This window comes from Gopherus evgoodei, chromosome 23, assembly GCF_007399415.2.
Source record: "Gopherus evgoodei ecotype Sinaloan lineage chromosome 23, rGopEvg1_v1.p, whole genome shotgun sequence".
NCBI lineage: Eukaryota > Metazoa > Chordata > Testudines > Testudinidae > Gopherus > Gopherus evgoodei.
This window is the reverse complement of record NC_044344.1, coordinates 14,563,239-14,579,347: the sequence shown is the minus strand read 5'-3', so window position 1 is coordinate 14,579,347 and position 16,109 is coordinate 14,563,239. Positions and strand designations below refer to the sequence as shown.

General features: G+C 48.0%; 1 protein-coding gene across 7 annotated transcripts in view; it reads right to left on the bottom strand.

Annotated features, from left to right (window-relative positions):
• Positions 1–6,072: 6,072 nt before the first annotated feature.
• The window catches only part of GPATCH8 (G-patch domain containing 8), an 86,419-nt gene continuing 76,382 nt past the window's right edge, over positions 6,073–16,109 (bottom strand). For 6 of the 7 annotated variants that reach the window (XM_030541655.1, XM_030541658.1, XM_030541660.1 and 3 more), the window contains 3 exons: positions 14,629–14,678; positions 13,006–13,136; positions 6,073–12,506 (listed from right to left, as the gene is read on the bottom strand). In XM_030541655.1, coding sequence (XP_030397515.1) covers positions 8,642–12,506; positions 13,006–13,136; positions 14,629–14,678 — 4,046 coding nt within the window. In that variant the 3' untranslated portion in view covers positions 6,073–8,641. The remainder of the gene's footprint in view (positions 12,507–13,005; positions 13,137–14,628; positions 14,679–16,109) is intronic. The other variant, XM_030541656.1, reaches the window with a different exon arrangement.

Genomic DNA, 16,109 nt, shown 5'->3' with positions numbered 1-16,109 from the left:
AATAGTCTCAAGTTGCAGTGTGGGAGGTCTAGGTTGGATATTAGAAAAAACTTTTTCCCTAGGAGGGTGGTGAAGCGCTGGAATGGTTTACCCAGGGAGGTAGTGGAATCTCCTTCCTTAGAGGTTTTTAAGGTCAGGCTTGACAAAGCCCTGGCTGGGATGATTTAGTTGGGGATTGGTCGTGCTTTGAGCGGGGGGTGGGACTAGATACCTCCTGAGGTCCCTTCCAACCCTGATATTTTCTGATTCTATGATTCACGTGAAATTACAAGGGGGAAAATACACAACATGATATTAGCCTGTGGAACTCCCCACCACAGGATGTGGTTGTGGATAAGAACCTAGCACGGTTCAGAAAGGGACTGGACATTTCTATAGGAAACAGGCAGATTCAGAGCTGGCCTCATTAATGTGAACAATCACTGGACAGTGGGGATGAAACCTGCTGCAGGGTTTAAGCCAATCCCTGCCCGTCAGAGCCCAGGCTGAGGCTGGGGGGTGATTATCACACAGCTGACACTGCAGTGTTCCTGCATCTTCCTCTGCAGCAGCTGGTACTGCCTGTGTCAGAGACAGGGCACTAGGCCAGATGGACCCACAACATGGAGGTGGGAAACGGCAGCGCTGGTGTCCCCGGGGCTTTCTCACCACTTCCTGGCTGGACCTGTCCCACTGGGCTGCCTGCTGCCCTTCCTCAGCCCCAGGCGCAGTCTCACACTCACCACGGGGTCGCCACTGCACAGGGCAGGTGGAGAAAAGGGCCAAAGTGGCCAAAGGTCAGGAGTGATTTGGGGTTCCAGCTTGAGGCACCCCCAGGGGCCTGTCTCCTTGCCCCTTCTCCCCTTCCTAAGGGGTGTCCCCAGTGGGCAGAAGGGGAGCTGAGACAGAGGGTGTGACTTGCTCCAGGTCACATCTAGCTGAGCTGGGAATCGCCCCCCTTTGCCCAAGCTGGGCCAGCTGCCCTAGCCCTGGCCATGCCCCCAGAACACAGCCAGGCACAGGAAGTGGCACCAGGAGACCAGCAAGGCGTGGCCTGGGGACCCTTCCTCAGAGCAGCAGCGGTCCGGCTCCAGGACCAGGCAGGGCCACCGGGGAGGGTCAGGGGATTCCTGCTCAGAGCGGGTGCTCGCATGGCAGACATCACACGAGGCCCTGCAGTGAAGGGAGCCCTTGTGCCTGCTGCTAGAGTTCCAGTGGGCCCCAGAGCCACGTCATCCAGCAGCTGCTGGAGTTGGGGGCTCTCCCTGTCCCCTCACCGCACCCCCAGGAAGCTGCTTTGCTGACAGCAGCAGCTCACATGGAAGATCCTGCAGCACCTCGTGTGGGGTGAATGGTGCAGCTGGGGCTGTGCTGAGCTGAGGTGCCAGGTTCTCCTTCCCCTCCTAGCCCAAACGCTGCCCCCAGGGGTAGCTGAGCCTGGAGGGGGTTGTGCCTGGTGCGTGGGGTGGGGCTGTCTGGGGTGAGGGTCTGTGGAGTGGGGCTGTGTCGGGGGGGGATGCTCTCACACAGGGGTGGTTGTTTGGGGCTAGGGCTGTCTCAGCTCAGGGGGTGCTCCTGTGCTCTGGCCCCAGGGTGTGTGTGGTTGTGGTGTGGGGCTATGGGTCTGGGGGGAGGTGCTCTCACGCTGCACCCCAGAGCTGGCTGCATTTCAGGGTGTGGCTGAGACTCTCCATAGCCGGGGCTGACATGCCCAGCCTATGGATGGAGGTACTGGGCTACTGGCTGATTTGGGGATTTCAGGCTGCCCAGGGTGAGCCCAGAGTGGAGATTACGGGGAAGGTTAGCCTTGGAGCAGGCTCCCCCTGCCACAGAAGCTGCATGGAGAATCCTCCATCCAAGGCAGGGGGAGGCAGTTGCTCTCAGATCTGTAAGACCCAGCACCCGGTCTCCTAAACCAGACTGGGTTAAATATAATCCTGGCCTGGCTTCCTGCCCCCGCATGGCTGTGAGAGATAGAGCAGCACAGGTTGCCTATCGTGCCACTCCAGCCGGCTTCTACTCAGGCAAAGAGGAAACCTCAGCGCAGCAGGACCAAGGGAGCTCCCGGGCTGGCCAGGCAGAGGCTGCAGGAACTGCTCCTATTTTTAAAGGTCTCTCCCCCCTCCCCAGTGCATCGAGCAGCCCGGCCCTGTGGGCAGGACACCAGGCCTGGAGGCAGGAGCCCTGGGCTCTATTCCCAGCTCTGCCACTGACCTGGGCCACATCCCTTCACCTCTCTGAGCCCCTCTTTCCCCTCTCACCTTCTGTCTTATCTATAGAGATTTTGAGCTTGGGGGAAGAGGGGGGCAGACCCAATGCAGTGTGGCCCTCATCACACTGGGGACCTCTCCTACTTGGCACTAGTGCAGTAATCTGGTGCTTGCGCCTGAGGGAAACTGAGGCATAGAGCAGGGCCATGACTTGCCCTAGATCATGCAGCAGGCCCATGGCAGAGCCAGGACCAGACTCCAGGAGTGCTGATTGCTAGGCACCGGCTCTAACTGGTGGCCCGCTGCAGCACTCCTTCCTCGGGCCCAGCCGAATGCAGGGCCCTGCTGGCAGCGAGCACTCGGACCCGAAATGGACAGCGATTAGGACCAGTCTAGCCCCAGTGCTCAGGGCAGCCCAGGATGGAGCTGGGGCTCAGGAGACCTGGGCTCTGCTCCCGGCTGGGTGACTTGGCAAGTCGCTGCCCCCCTCCATCCCAAGGGCGAGGTCTGGGGCACCAGGGGGGCCTAGGAACTGTTGTAACCCACCAACTGCCAGGCGGGGCTGGGCGTGATGAGCATGGGAACAAGCTGTGGGCGCTGAGGGTGCCCCACTCACGCCATGCAATGAGCTGCAGACCTGTCCTGCTGCCAGCCCCCGAGCTTGCCTGCACTGGCCCCAGCACAGCAGCTCCCCGCGCTGGGTGCAATGGTAGGAACACCCCCCAGCTCCAGTCTAGCTTCCACTTTTGGATTTGCTGCAGTAAGGGACCCTTCCCATGTTCATCAGGGTGGCATGGGGGGCTTGCAATCCAGAGAGGGAGGGGCAAGGAAGGGTAGAAAAACAGCCAGTAAATCCAGTCTAGTACATGCACAGCCTACACCAGGGCACAGGAGACAGGAGACAGCGGGTGGGCACAACACCCCAGGATCCCCGGACAGCAGGATAGGCAGCAGCTCCAGCATGCCGGCTGCCTGACCCCGGGCGAGCCTCACGTGTCCCAGCCTCATGGGGTGCTAAGGCAGCCTTAGGATGACACCGGGTTTGATGGGGAGCTCCCGCACACAGAAGGGGCAGGAGCAGGGGCCGATGGCAGGGCTAGGACCGGAAAAGCCTTGAGACTGAGGCTATCACTTGGGCTTGATGGGGCGGTGCAGGGGGAACCCATGAGCACTTGGCAGCTGCCCCCAGGGCTGGAGTCAGCACTGACAATTTCTAGCCCACGAACGCTTGTGCCCAAATAAATTTGTTAGTCTCTAAAGTGCCACAAGGACTTCTCATTCTTTTCTCTCTCTTCCCTGCTGCCTAAAGTAGAGGGGCCCGGCCCACCCAGCTGGCCCTGCTCTATGCTCAGCCAGACACTAGCATGTGGTTTGCATTAGCACATGACAGAGAAAACAACAGGACACAAGCTGGGCATTGAAAGGGGAATTTGAGCTCCACAGTCCAGGCACAGACTAAGGCAGTGGGGAAGGCCAGTGCCAGCCTCCGTCATGCAACCTACGAGCACATCATAGAAAACAAACAAGGGCCTAGGTTTTACTGCAGGGGGCGGGGAAGAGAACCTTTGGCTGCAAACTCCTCCCAGGCTTTGCCACTCCTAGCAGGGCAGTGGTAGGAACTCGGTGAGAACTAGGTTATGCTGCTTCAGCAGCTTGCCAGGGCAGCCTGAGTTGCACCAGAGATGTAAGCCCCTGCCCATGGCTTGGGCAGTCTGCTGCAGAAGCAGCCAGTGTGTAAATGCCACCCCCTGCACACGCCCAGGGGCCTGTGTACAGTGGGCAAGAGCAGCAGGGTGGCTACATGGATGCACATGAAGAACGTGTGTGGGGAAGGTACAGGCCAGGCAGTACTGGATTGTGATGTACTGGCACCATGGGAAGAGATGGGTGAGAAAGCTATGTGGAAAGGAGCTCTCTGGGATGGTCTGTTGATGGGGCTGTGAAATCAGGGTGGTTTGCTGAATCCCAGCTGGAGTCCCTCACCAATATCCCTTGCAGACTGGCTTTTAAAATGAGAAGATATGAAAACCTGCCTGCCCCAAGTCATTACTAATTCATTTCACACCAGGGTTCCCAGCCCAGGTGCTCCACACACAGGCCCCTGCCTCCTGCCAGGAATTAAGATGGTGCCATTGCGGTAGCACCCACAGCCGAAAGCTTGCATAGGCACCCCACTTTACACACAGCCTGCAGCTCGCCTGGCCGAGACGCTGCGTGGCCCAAGGCAGCTCTCTGGAACCCTCCAAGAATGTCTTCTCATGCACCATTAGTCTGGGCCGGGTGCCCAAGCCACAAGCAGTGCATTCTTCACGCAAGCCGATTCTTGGGTAAACCTCCCGACATGGGAGTGCACCCATCCCACACAGGAAGGAGCACGCGCCTGCACGCTTGAGTCTCCTGTGCGTGCAGAGGTTGTGACAGTGAAGAGACTTATGGCGGAGATCTCGTCGTCCAATGAACAGGGAGGGGGAGGCGGCTAGTCTGAGCAGCTCTTCGCCAAGGCTGCAGGGAGCTAGAAGTGGAGCAGCCCCCGCCCCCCCTTCAGAAGCTGTGTGTGAAAGGGGCAGCAATTCATTCCCCTTCCCAAATCTCTGCCACCAGAACCCACTGCTGGAAACCTGGCTGCTCCTGGGGAACACACTTAGCACAGGACCAGCAGCAACTGTGAGAGGCTGCGGGCCACTCTAGCACTGCAGGGCCTGACCGGGTCCCGCCGCAGCACTTCTCAGCCACAAACCATGGTGCAGAAAAGTGGACGGGGATGGCCCTGAGGAGAGATGAGTGGAGGAACGGACAGGCCTGGGGCAGGAAGGGGATGGCCCTGAGGAGAGATGAGTGGAGGAACGGACAGGCCTGGGGCAGGAAAAAAGCTGCATTAAGTAGTACCTAGTCGTGGGTGAGAGCAACTCTCCCTGCCAGTGCTGCTACCTGGAAGGAAGCTGCAGTCTCTCTCCAGTGTTCATTTCCAACCATTGCAACTGGGCTTCCTGCACATTGCTCCTTTCATGGCAATGGCAACCATTCACCCCCAGAGCCCTAAACTCTGAGTGTAGGACAGCTGGCAAGCACGGTCTAGAGCAGAGGTTTTCAACCTCTCTCATTTGTGGACCCCTACAAATGTGACCGATTCTCCCTCCCCCGAGGAGGGAACCTAGGGCTTTCATTTGCAGCCTTCCATAAGCTTCCAGCACCTAATGGCTGTAATTTAAAGCCCAGCCTGGCCTGGAGGATGCGACCATGAGGAGCTTTTTCAAAAGGAAGATCCAGTTCTCTCCTTGAAGCCTACGGTGCTAAGAAACAGGTGCTGCTGAAGGTCTAAAGAAAACAACTTCTTTGATTAAGGAATGATCAGTCTGGGCTTTTTGTCCTCCACCTCCCATCTCTACACACCAGCCACAAACACACTGATAGCAAGGCAGGAAACAGGTGGCTGTGTTATGCTCTTGGAAAAGATTACAGCGGATGGAGTTGGGAAAGTGGCAACTAAAGCTCTGGGAGGCAAGGCTCAGACTAGCACACTGGAGACTACAGCAGAAGTTTTTCTGTATATGTAATTTCTACATCAATTTTGACTCTTAAGAACCCCCTCCCCCCACATGCCAAGGAGGCCAGGGACCACTTTTAGAAACTGAAACCTACCACATGGTGGGAAATGCTTGTGCTCACTGAACAGCCAGCACTGGAAGACAGGTCTTTACATAACCCAGCAGTTCTTACTAGCAACAGTCTCAGTTCTCCTCTGTTGCAATGAGCATTTAAAACAGCTGAAATTCAGACTACTGAGAATGCTAAAAGATGACCCAAATTCCACCCCCTTCTCTGTTTCCATCTAGATTAACCACCAGCTGCAAGAGCTTGTCTTGTGTTTTTGGGAAGAACATCATCATTTTTCCACAAATCCTTGGTTTATTAGAAAGTTTCTTTCCCCTCATTTTACAGCATATTATATATATATATATATATATATATTATGTGACAAAGTTAAATACAGTTTGTTTATGCTTGTTAGGTTCATTTTCGGCACTATTCTGGAAGTCAACCTCCTCCCCCCACTGCAGTCTGTCGGGTGCCAGAACACGCATATTGAATCTAACAGCTAATGAAGCTCACCACTGAAACATTAACATTAATACTGTATCTGTTAAATATTTACATCAATTAAAAATGGAGTCCCTTTATTTTAACAGGTGATTTTTTTTCAATGCTGTTTGTTCAAAATGCAAATGTCTCTTTTTAAATAGCGAGCAATCTCAGGGCTTCAAATCCTTTGAATTTACACTCCCGATTTCTCAGTTCTACAGTGCTCAGAGGGGTATGAGGAGGAAAGGGAAGAACAGGAATGCTAGTTATGCTTGTAGCCACAGCATGCTTGTTGCTTCATCTCAGAGCAGGCTGTCTTGGCCTGAGTCTGACAGCACAGAGCATGGAATCCAGCCATGTTTCCAATCCAGACCACAAGGGAGTTACTGTGAACAGAGAGAGTATGGAGCCCCGCACATTTGAAATATGCTCTAAACCAGAGACTGGACTTTAACTCCTCCAAAGCAAGCAGGAGAGGAGCTCCTGTTTTAGGGCTGACGCAATGGGAACAGCTGTTTAGCGGAGGGACAGAACTTCCAGAGTTAGTAATGGAGCTGATATGTGAACAAATCCCTTCAGAAAAATGGCACAGGCGGGAGGAGCTTGAATGAATGAGTGATCAACCAAAAAACCTCACTCAAAATAAAAAGGCACATTTTAAAGCTAACAGTTCTTTTATCATTGGAATAGTGGACTTGTGCCTGACAAGTAGCTAGGGTGACATCTGCAAGTCAGTGGTTCAAACCCAGGAATAAACATGAGCATTTTGTTCTGTATGGGACTTAACCTAATTTCCTGACACTCCTGAATCTGCCAGCAGGATCAGATTCCTCTGAAGCTAGTGGCTTAGCTCTAGATCACAAGCATGCAATATATACCTATGTTGCTTCCATCTGTACAGCATTTTACAAATCCAGCAGTCATCACCTTCCAACATGATACAATTCATTAGCTGTTAGTCATCAGTGTCTTCAATGCACCGCATTTATTCTAAACCTCACATTTTTCTTCTGCAAAATGCTAAATGACGTTTTTTTTTTGTTTTTTTTTTTACATTTTATAGTCCATAAAAACTCCAAAAATACATGAGCTTGATAAAATATACATGCTTAGTCATTTTGTATCTAGCTGAAACGGTAAGTTTAACCTTTACAAGTGTCTTATTTCAACTACAGCAAACATATTTACACAAAAGCCACCAGAACAAGGACCACTAAAAGAACTGGCTGTAAAAAATATTATTGCAGTATACTACAAATATGTAACCTTTTTATATGAGCTACAAAAAGCAGCATTTTTACGTTTACAGAGTTCAGTGCAAGTCTTTACATTTAAAAAAATCCTATAAATTAACAAACAAACATCAATATTACAGAGAAAAGAATACATTTTACATATTCTGGTTAATTTCTCCAGATTGTTATTGGGTTCCGCTCCTCTGTATTGCTTCAACTCAGGAAGGGATTTTTCTTTCATTCTCAACCAAATGCCTCTTTTTTACAACACTTCGGGAGATCGGAGTATGAAAGATCTCTCTCAAGAGTACAGTGGTCAAAGCCTAGACCAAAGTCACAAGCCAGCAATCTGAGAACACCGCTCTGTTTCACACAAAAGGTTCAGCGCACAATCCTCACCTGAGAGCAGAATTTTAACACAGGATGGAGAAGTGCCCAAGCTTTGAACATAGTTAGCTCTTTTGTTCAGTAAAGCTTTAAAATTAAATCCTATTTCCACCTTCGCCGCGTACGTCAGACAGTGGGGTATGTGACATCAGGTACCAAGAACTCTTCTGCAATGTCTGCTAACTGGTCACTGCCTCAGCAAAACCAAGAGTGGCCATGACCTTCCAGCAAAGTCCTCTTGGTAGGACACAGCTGTCAGTTATTAAATGTTTTATGCATGCAGCATCACTGATTACAACCAGGATTCAATCATGTAGACCATTTTAATTAGATGACCTCATTACAAGGATTTGAGAGAGAGAACCATCAGCCAGAGTAGGCAACACTATGTCATTTACAAGAGAGCAGAAGGAAGATGAATAAACATGTAAAAATACAGGGAAAAAAAGCCCTTCACAAAGCGTCTTGTCTCTCTGAATTTGAGATGATTCATCTGGGCTATGATGGTGCTACATAAATATGTTCTCTCAGATGTGGAAATGTGAGAAAATCCCTAATAGTAAACAAATGCACACAACACGCACAAAACTGAACTGCTGCACCACAGGTATGGCCTTCAAGCCAGAACTCACTTCCTCGGCTGTTAAGAGTGAAAGGAAATTCTCAGATCTCACCTGTCAGCTGGATCACCTTCACCTCACTTTTCGAAATGTGCAAGTCTCCATTCCCTGAGGTTGAGTTACTTTCTCTTCATGTGCCATGGCTGGGAGGGTGCTGTAAGTCCTGACCTGAGAAAATGGGGTGCAGCAAAGGGTGAAGATGTAAAGCTGTAGCAGCTGCAGCAGCAGCAGGTCGAGGGGCAAGAAGTGTTGGATAAAGAGCAGCATGGTGAACAGGATGAAAGGTGAAGGGACCTGGATGGAGTGCAGATGCAGGAATGATATGTATGGGATGGCTGGCTAGAAATGTAGCGGGGTGCCCTGGAATAATAGAATGGGTTAAATGGGACAATGAAATGGGTGTCAAGTGTGGCTGGGGTATATGATGAACCTGAGCAAGAGGTTGGGGGTGAGGGTGTGGGTGAATTCCGATAGCTGCAGCAGCCGCAGCAGCATGGTGCTGCAGAATGGCATGCTGCACAGTGGTGATGGATGTTGCAGATGCAGCTGCTGGCTGCTGAATGTGGATAGGTTGTAGAGCAGGTGCTGCTGGGGCCAGCGCTGCTGAAGCAGGAAAGGTTTTGACCTGCTTTGCTAGAAGCTGTTGCTGAATGTGCTGCTGAGCTGCTTGCTGAAGCTTACTGTACTTCTCCATTTCTTCAGGCGTGAAAGTGATTGGCTGGCTCTCAAGTGGTGCCAGGGAGGAATCTTCTGCTCCTTCTGGCTCTCCGTCAATGCTTGGCTCCCCACTCGGAGTCACGTAACCAGGAAAGTGCTCAACGTCTGGAACTAAAGGCATCATGTTGGTTTCTACAGGGACAGGCGGGTTACCACTCTCCACGGGTTCTAATGCATCACCATCACTGGGATCAGAGAGATAGCTGTGTGGCATAATTAGCTCTCCAGAACTGTAGCATTCAGGAAGTGCCTGCGGTTCCAGAGGAATTGGTTGTGTTTCCACAGCAGGTTCAGCAGGTTTCTGTTCTTCCAGTGGTTTGTCCTGCAGCAGCATCACCACCTCCTCCTCCAGCAGAGGCTGGACTGCCAGCTGACTCGTCGTGCTACCCTGGGGAACTTCATCAGCCTCTGACAGCTCCTGTTCCTCACCCCTCTCTACTCCCACCTCTTCATACCTCTTGGCATTTGGTTTTCGGATTGTAGGGAGCTTCCCAATTAAAGGTAGAACTGGTTTGTTGCCTAATGAGGGGGGAAGCTTAGGGCCAAAGTACCCCTGTGGAGGATCTTTAAGTTTTATCCCAACCTTGTTTGTCCCTGCTAGCATTTCATCATTAGCAATGGGCTTCTTTTCAACCTTCCTGGACTGAACCTTTTCTAGCAGCAGTTTTGCTGTGGCTGAGTTCTTTTCTTCTGGACCACAATCACTTTCAGGAGCTTTCCCCAAGCCAGAGCTACAGCTATTTTGAGGAAAAGAGCCAGTTACCTTTGTTTCATCTCCTCTGCTCTCTTTTTTCAGAGCCCCTTCGCTTCGGCCTGCTCTGAAATAGTGTGGAGACTGCGAGCGATATATTTTGGATCTGATGAAGTCTCTTCGCCCAGATCTCCTGTCTTCAGGGCTCTCATGATCCCGAGAGCCCTTTCTTGAAAGAGATCTCTGTGAATGGCTTCTTGTGCTCCGGCTGCGACATCTGCTGTAGCTCCGACTCCGTTTCCAACTGCGGCCAGTTACACTTCTCCTCTTGCTTCGACTGCGACTGCAACTGCTGCTCTGTGTTCTACTCCGACTTCTTGTTCTTGACCTTCCCCTAGTGTGGGTTCGGCTCCTGCTTCGACTTCTAGACCTGCTTCTACTTAGACTGTAGTCATCTTCCGAGGAGGAGTACTTGTGCCTTTTTGATCTGTGTTTTAAGCTGTTGTAGTCAGAATCCTCTGAGTCATGAGACCTCTTTGAATGACATCTTGATCTATCACTGTAGTCAGTATAGCTATCATCTGAATAACTTCTCCTGCGACTATACCTACTGTGGTCTGAAGAGGCATCAGAACTCGTTGAGTATGACCTTCGAGAGGACCTGTGAGAAGAATGTCTTCGCCCTGATCTGGAACGGCTTCTGGAGTGGTCACTACCAGAGTCATAGTCATCACTATACTGTGACACAGATTTCTGTCGGAAGTCTTTTCGGAGAGAGCCTTCATCACTTTCATAGTCCCCACTACTCTGCCGGCTTCTATGGCTGGACCTGCCAAAAGAAGGAGCAGAACACCGCTTTTTTGAGGCAGATGATAGCTGCAGGTCAGTCTTGTGTTTTTTGCTGCTGTGCTCTTGGGAAGAGTGACCACTGTCCTCTTTTTTGCCACTAGTCCCCTCTTCCGCAGAGAGTGCCTTTCGCTGAGGGTCCTGAAAGCAGTGTTTTCTCTTCTGCAGATGGCTCCCCTCATCGGGCACGTCCGGTTTCAGCACCCGCTCTGATTCAGTAGGAAGAGACAATTTGCTTTTTTTGTGTTTGTGTTTTTTCCGTTTCTTGGGTTTCTCCTCCCTCATGTCAGTTTTTCGGCTTTTCTCTTCAGCTTCTTCCTTGTGTTTACGTTTGTGCTTGCTGGACTTTTTGTGCTTCTTTTTCTTTTTATGTTTGTGGGATTTCCCAGCCTTGTCTTTTTTACTGGTTAAAGTTTTACTACTGTCATCTGTTTCTCCCACTTTGCTAACGCTTGCCAAGCTGGACTCCTGCTTGCTCTGGGTACTACAGATAGAGACAAGTTTATTTTCTGGTTTTGCAGCAGAACTGTTAGTTGTGCTTCCTCTTTCCTTGCTTTTGCTTATGTCACTAAATTCTGTGGATTGTATATTTCCCTTAGAAAGACCTAATGTGTCTTTAGGTTTTTCTGCTCCTTTCGCTTTAGCATCTTTGTTACGTGACAGCTTAAAATCAAAATACAAGGGATTACAACTGTATGAAACAGATGGCTCTGCCCTGGTGAATATCAGAAGTTCTGAAGGCCACTGCAAAGTAGTGCTTTCATCTTTACTCAAAACTGGGAAAAAGGGTCCCATTGGATGCTTCGGTCCCTCGATGACTTCTTTACAACCTGGGACAGGCTGAGTGGCTTCTTTAGCAGTGTCTTGTTTTGGGGGATTGCTTTCTGTAGACTGCTTGCTTTCTTGCAAACTTGCATTTTCTGGAATTTCTTTTGCTTCTGTTTTGCTTCTCTGAGCTGTAAGTTCAGTTGTACTAGGCTCCTTCTGCTGCACAGTGCACTCAGCTGCCTTTTCTGTGTGCTTGCCAGCTCTGGGTTTTGGAGAACTACTCTTTTTACTTTCATGCACCATCTTTTTGCTTGCATTTTCTGCTTCCATTTGCTCTGTGGACTTCATGAAAAGCAGGAACTGAAAGTTCGGTTTTACTTTACAATGGGCAGGGGGAATATAATGATAATACTCTGGCTCTAGTGGCATTGGTCCATCTTCTCTTCTCATCTTTTTTAACTTAGATAATGTAGTGGCAAGAGATCCATTGTCTTTTTCATGCTGGTCATCATCTTCAACTCTGTTGTCAGGACTATTTGTGGTCTCAGCCTCACCAGTCTTCTGCAAAGTCCCTTGATCGGAGGAGGCTCTCTCCTCAGTTTTTGTTCCATCTGCAGGACTCGATTCCTCCACATGGTCCTTGAAAACAGACGCTATAGACTCAAGCTTTACTGGAGCCTTCTTGGCAAAAGAGAATGACACTCCTATCTTCTGCAGTGGAGTTCCCAAATTATTCTTAACGCCAAAATTGATTGCCTGTGTTGCCTGGATTGGTATTTGGCCTGACAGAATAGTGCTGTTGACTTGTCCAGTGTTCAGAATGACTCCCCTGTCCATGGTTATTTCTGTAGCCTGGCTAGAAGTTGTTTGGATGGAAGAACTGCTGTTAGCTGCTGAATCATTATCATCATCACCACCTTCTTCATCTACAGCCACAGTGGTCGTCTTGAACATGGGCCCGCTTCCAGGAGCGCTATGGAATGTTTTAAAATAGAGGGGAAGGCTGATTAGAGAGATTCACAGAAGATTATAGGTGGCGTCATACCTCCGTTTAAATAATTTTTCTCCTGCCCATGCTTAATTTTTAATGCCCCCTAGGCCTGTTCTTAGCATAATTAAGTATATGGTAAATATATTAAGACAATGGCTTTTCACCCTTTTCGGGGTAACTTTTACCCAATCCTGCCCAATGTCTTGCATTCTTTAACACTATGAAGAGCTGTGGGCTACAGCTGGAATGAAAGACAATACAACTGTTTTGCATAGTGCTTAATTTACTCATCTGAATGTCAGTGGAAAGAAGGCTGAGCCTCAAGCCTTGCTAGTTGCAAACACATCACTTCGCAATGGCTCAGATGCACAGCAGCAAGAATGATGTACTGGTTACAAGCAGTAGTTTTTGTAACCTTTTTACTTCAGGTGAAACCCATTTCTGTGCTGTCTAGCCATGGCCAGAGATCTCTACCACTCACCATTCAGGTTGCTTTCTCTGCTCAGCCAGTTCATGTAGACGCCGGAGGGCCCTCTCTTGCTTCTTCTCATCTTTACGTGATCTTGAAGAGACATTGCGAGCAAATTCCCTTTGCTTGAGATCTTTCAATCTCTGTGGCAAGAGACAGTGAGAGATCAGATGAAAATGGCAAGTGAATCAGTGCATTAAAGAGTTTCTCTGCTGTAACACTGGAAAGTGTGTTGTCATCCCACCCCACCACCAACCAGTAGAAATTTACTGAGCTAAGATGGAGTGACAGCATCTTAGTCCACCAAGCCAAACAGAACACACAGCCATCCTCCCAACAGTTAAATGGAAAGACAACTGTTGATCACTTTTGGCTACTACTTCATATCTAATATCTGCAGTTCCAATCAATGTTGATACATTTTCTTTAGCATATACAATGAAGCTGATTTCAAAGCAACAAGCAAATTCTGGAAGGAAAAAAAAATGACTTTACTCTGCTGTTCTTGCAGGGTGCAAATATACTTGACAGTGCATGACAGAAGTCTTGATAGTATGCACCAAAGAATGAAAAGGGATTAGCTAGTGCAGAAAAATTATCCAGGTACATATCTTGAAAAGCAATGTACAAATTACAGTTGGGGAGGCGGGGTGTAACTAGAACTGAACTCAAGAAAGTGACTGTTTAATCAACAAAATGGAAAATACCTTTTACCCTGAGCAGTATACTCATTTTCCTGTATGTCGTGTTTGGACAGTGTGGAAAAATTTCCAATATTAGCAAGAATGCAGCATGGCTTTGCCAGTTTCTTAGTAAGTCCACCGAAAAAAAGAATCAGAAGTGGCACTGGATACCAGAGAGGCACGGACTGGAAGCTTGGGGTGGAATAGGGAAAACAGAGCTAGGTCTAAGTAGTTTAGCATTTTCTTGACCTAGGACGCAATTTTCAAAGCCCCTAGGAGAGCCTGATCCCCAAAGCCCATTAATTTTAATAGGTTGGGTGTTCAAATCCATTGGGCAGTTTTGAAAAATCTCAGTCTTAAACCTTAGGGGAAAAACGCTGTTTCCGCTGATTAACTTGCAAAAATACACAATTAGTTTAAGAGTGCTGTCCTGATCCACAGAGAAAACCAACAGGCAGCTCTTGCTAAGATTTTCAGAAGGGACTAGTGATTTTGGCTGCCTGTTTTTTGGTACCAAAGCACTGAGCACTTCCTCTGAAAAACATCCCTGTAAGGTGTGTCACACTGAGCTTCTAAAAATTGGGGCATTCAAAAATCAGTAGTCGCTCTTGAAAAACCTTGGCCTATAATTTAACAATTGTTTACTTCAAAATATAACCTTTACCAAAGGCTGATTCTTGATTAGAATAGAACTGCATAGAGATATTCGTCACATGCCAGGATCTGAAAATCTATCAAACAGATCAAGTTTGAGGAACTGATCTGACCCAATGTAAAGTGAACATTGCTTTGTGCAAAAGATGAAGATTGACAAGATGGGGGATTCTCTTCCCTAATAATATTTACTAAATGTGATTGAGCTTTATCAAAATCAGAAGGGAGGACACGTACACACACACAAAATTAAAAAAAAAAGAAATACAGCTACAGACACTAGTAGAAGGAAACTCACTCTTGTGATCTGGACTCCAAAATTAGAAGGATTTGCTTTCAACACATCAGCTGAAAATGTTACATCACAAAGAAAAAAAAAAGTAAAAATATAACAAGAGTGGAAAAGAGAAAAAATAAAAGCAAGCATTACTACACAAGCGCTCAGCGTATCTGCAGACTATCGTATTGACTAAGGAGCGGATCCATCAAAGCTAAAAGGCTCAGTTTCAGGGGTAAGAGGAAGGGAATGCACATACATACACACAGCGCAATGATCCCACCTGAAATAACCACTACTTTGACCAGGATGAAAAGGGCTTAGGGTGTGGGGGAAGGTAATATGTTAAATAATGAATAGTAAATTTCTTTCTAGAGGAAGAACAGGCTAAGCAATGGTATCAGCTTTTTTCATGCTGATTAAAACGGCTTATCTAAATGCTCCAGGAAGATAAAAGTCACCAACAGCTGGCAAAACAATTTAACTGGGGTTCGATGCCAAGTTTCTGGATTTTTCATCCATTGGGGGAAAAAATGACCCAGCTTTTTACAATAAAAATGAATTACAACTTTTCACTTTGTATGAGTAAGTGGAGGGTGCAAACACCAAACTCCCAGAAACCCACTCTCATCCTTCAGATGTGGCTTTAAACACCCACCTTTGAACCATACAGCAGGCTCACTAGAGTCGCAGGCTCAAATATGGTCGTGTTGCCCATAGTGTAATCTTGTTTTCATTACACACACGGTTTAACCAGACAATTAATGCTTTTGTCAATGCTGCTCTTCTCTCCCCCCCACCCCTTTTGATTCTGAAGTGAGAAAAGGAAGTGCAGTATCACTATACTATGATAATATACTGCAGACTCTGTAAAGGAAGCGAATGACAGACAATTGAGTTGGATCTTTACCTGTGATTTGGGTAAACAGTAATTACACCATTTTCAAGAGCCAAACCAACAGTGCCCTAAAGACTGTGCTATCCCCCACCTCCAGAAAAACAATTTGATTTTACATAAACTCTACATAACATGTCCCTATCCATAGTGTATTCGAGATGCTCTAGCTATCAACATACAAACTTGTGTATTGTCAACTATTCTCAATCCGTAAGAAAGTCTAAGTAAATATTAGTGCAATGGTAAATTAGTTATCAAGAACATACTGTAAATTATGACCTGTGAATACCAGACTACATGACAAGTGGCATAATTCCTTTAATACCAACAGACAATGGTCAGGTTAATCTTCAACTTAATTCAGTAACAGTGCACATTTATTTTATTCACTGGACGTAAGGATAATCTAACTGCTAGCTTTAGCATTTTAAACTCTCTCACAGCACTGCACCATCATTCTTCAGGGTTGTACCAAATAAGATGTAAAACAAGGAATATTATATACTGGTAGTTAGTCTCTGGCTCTTGGAAAGATGTGTTTTCAAGCACAAAAGTTTGGAAATAGCCAAAATGCCAAGAAATCTGGCTAAACTGCTAACAAGTT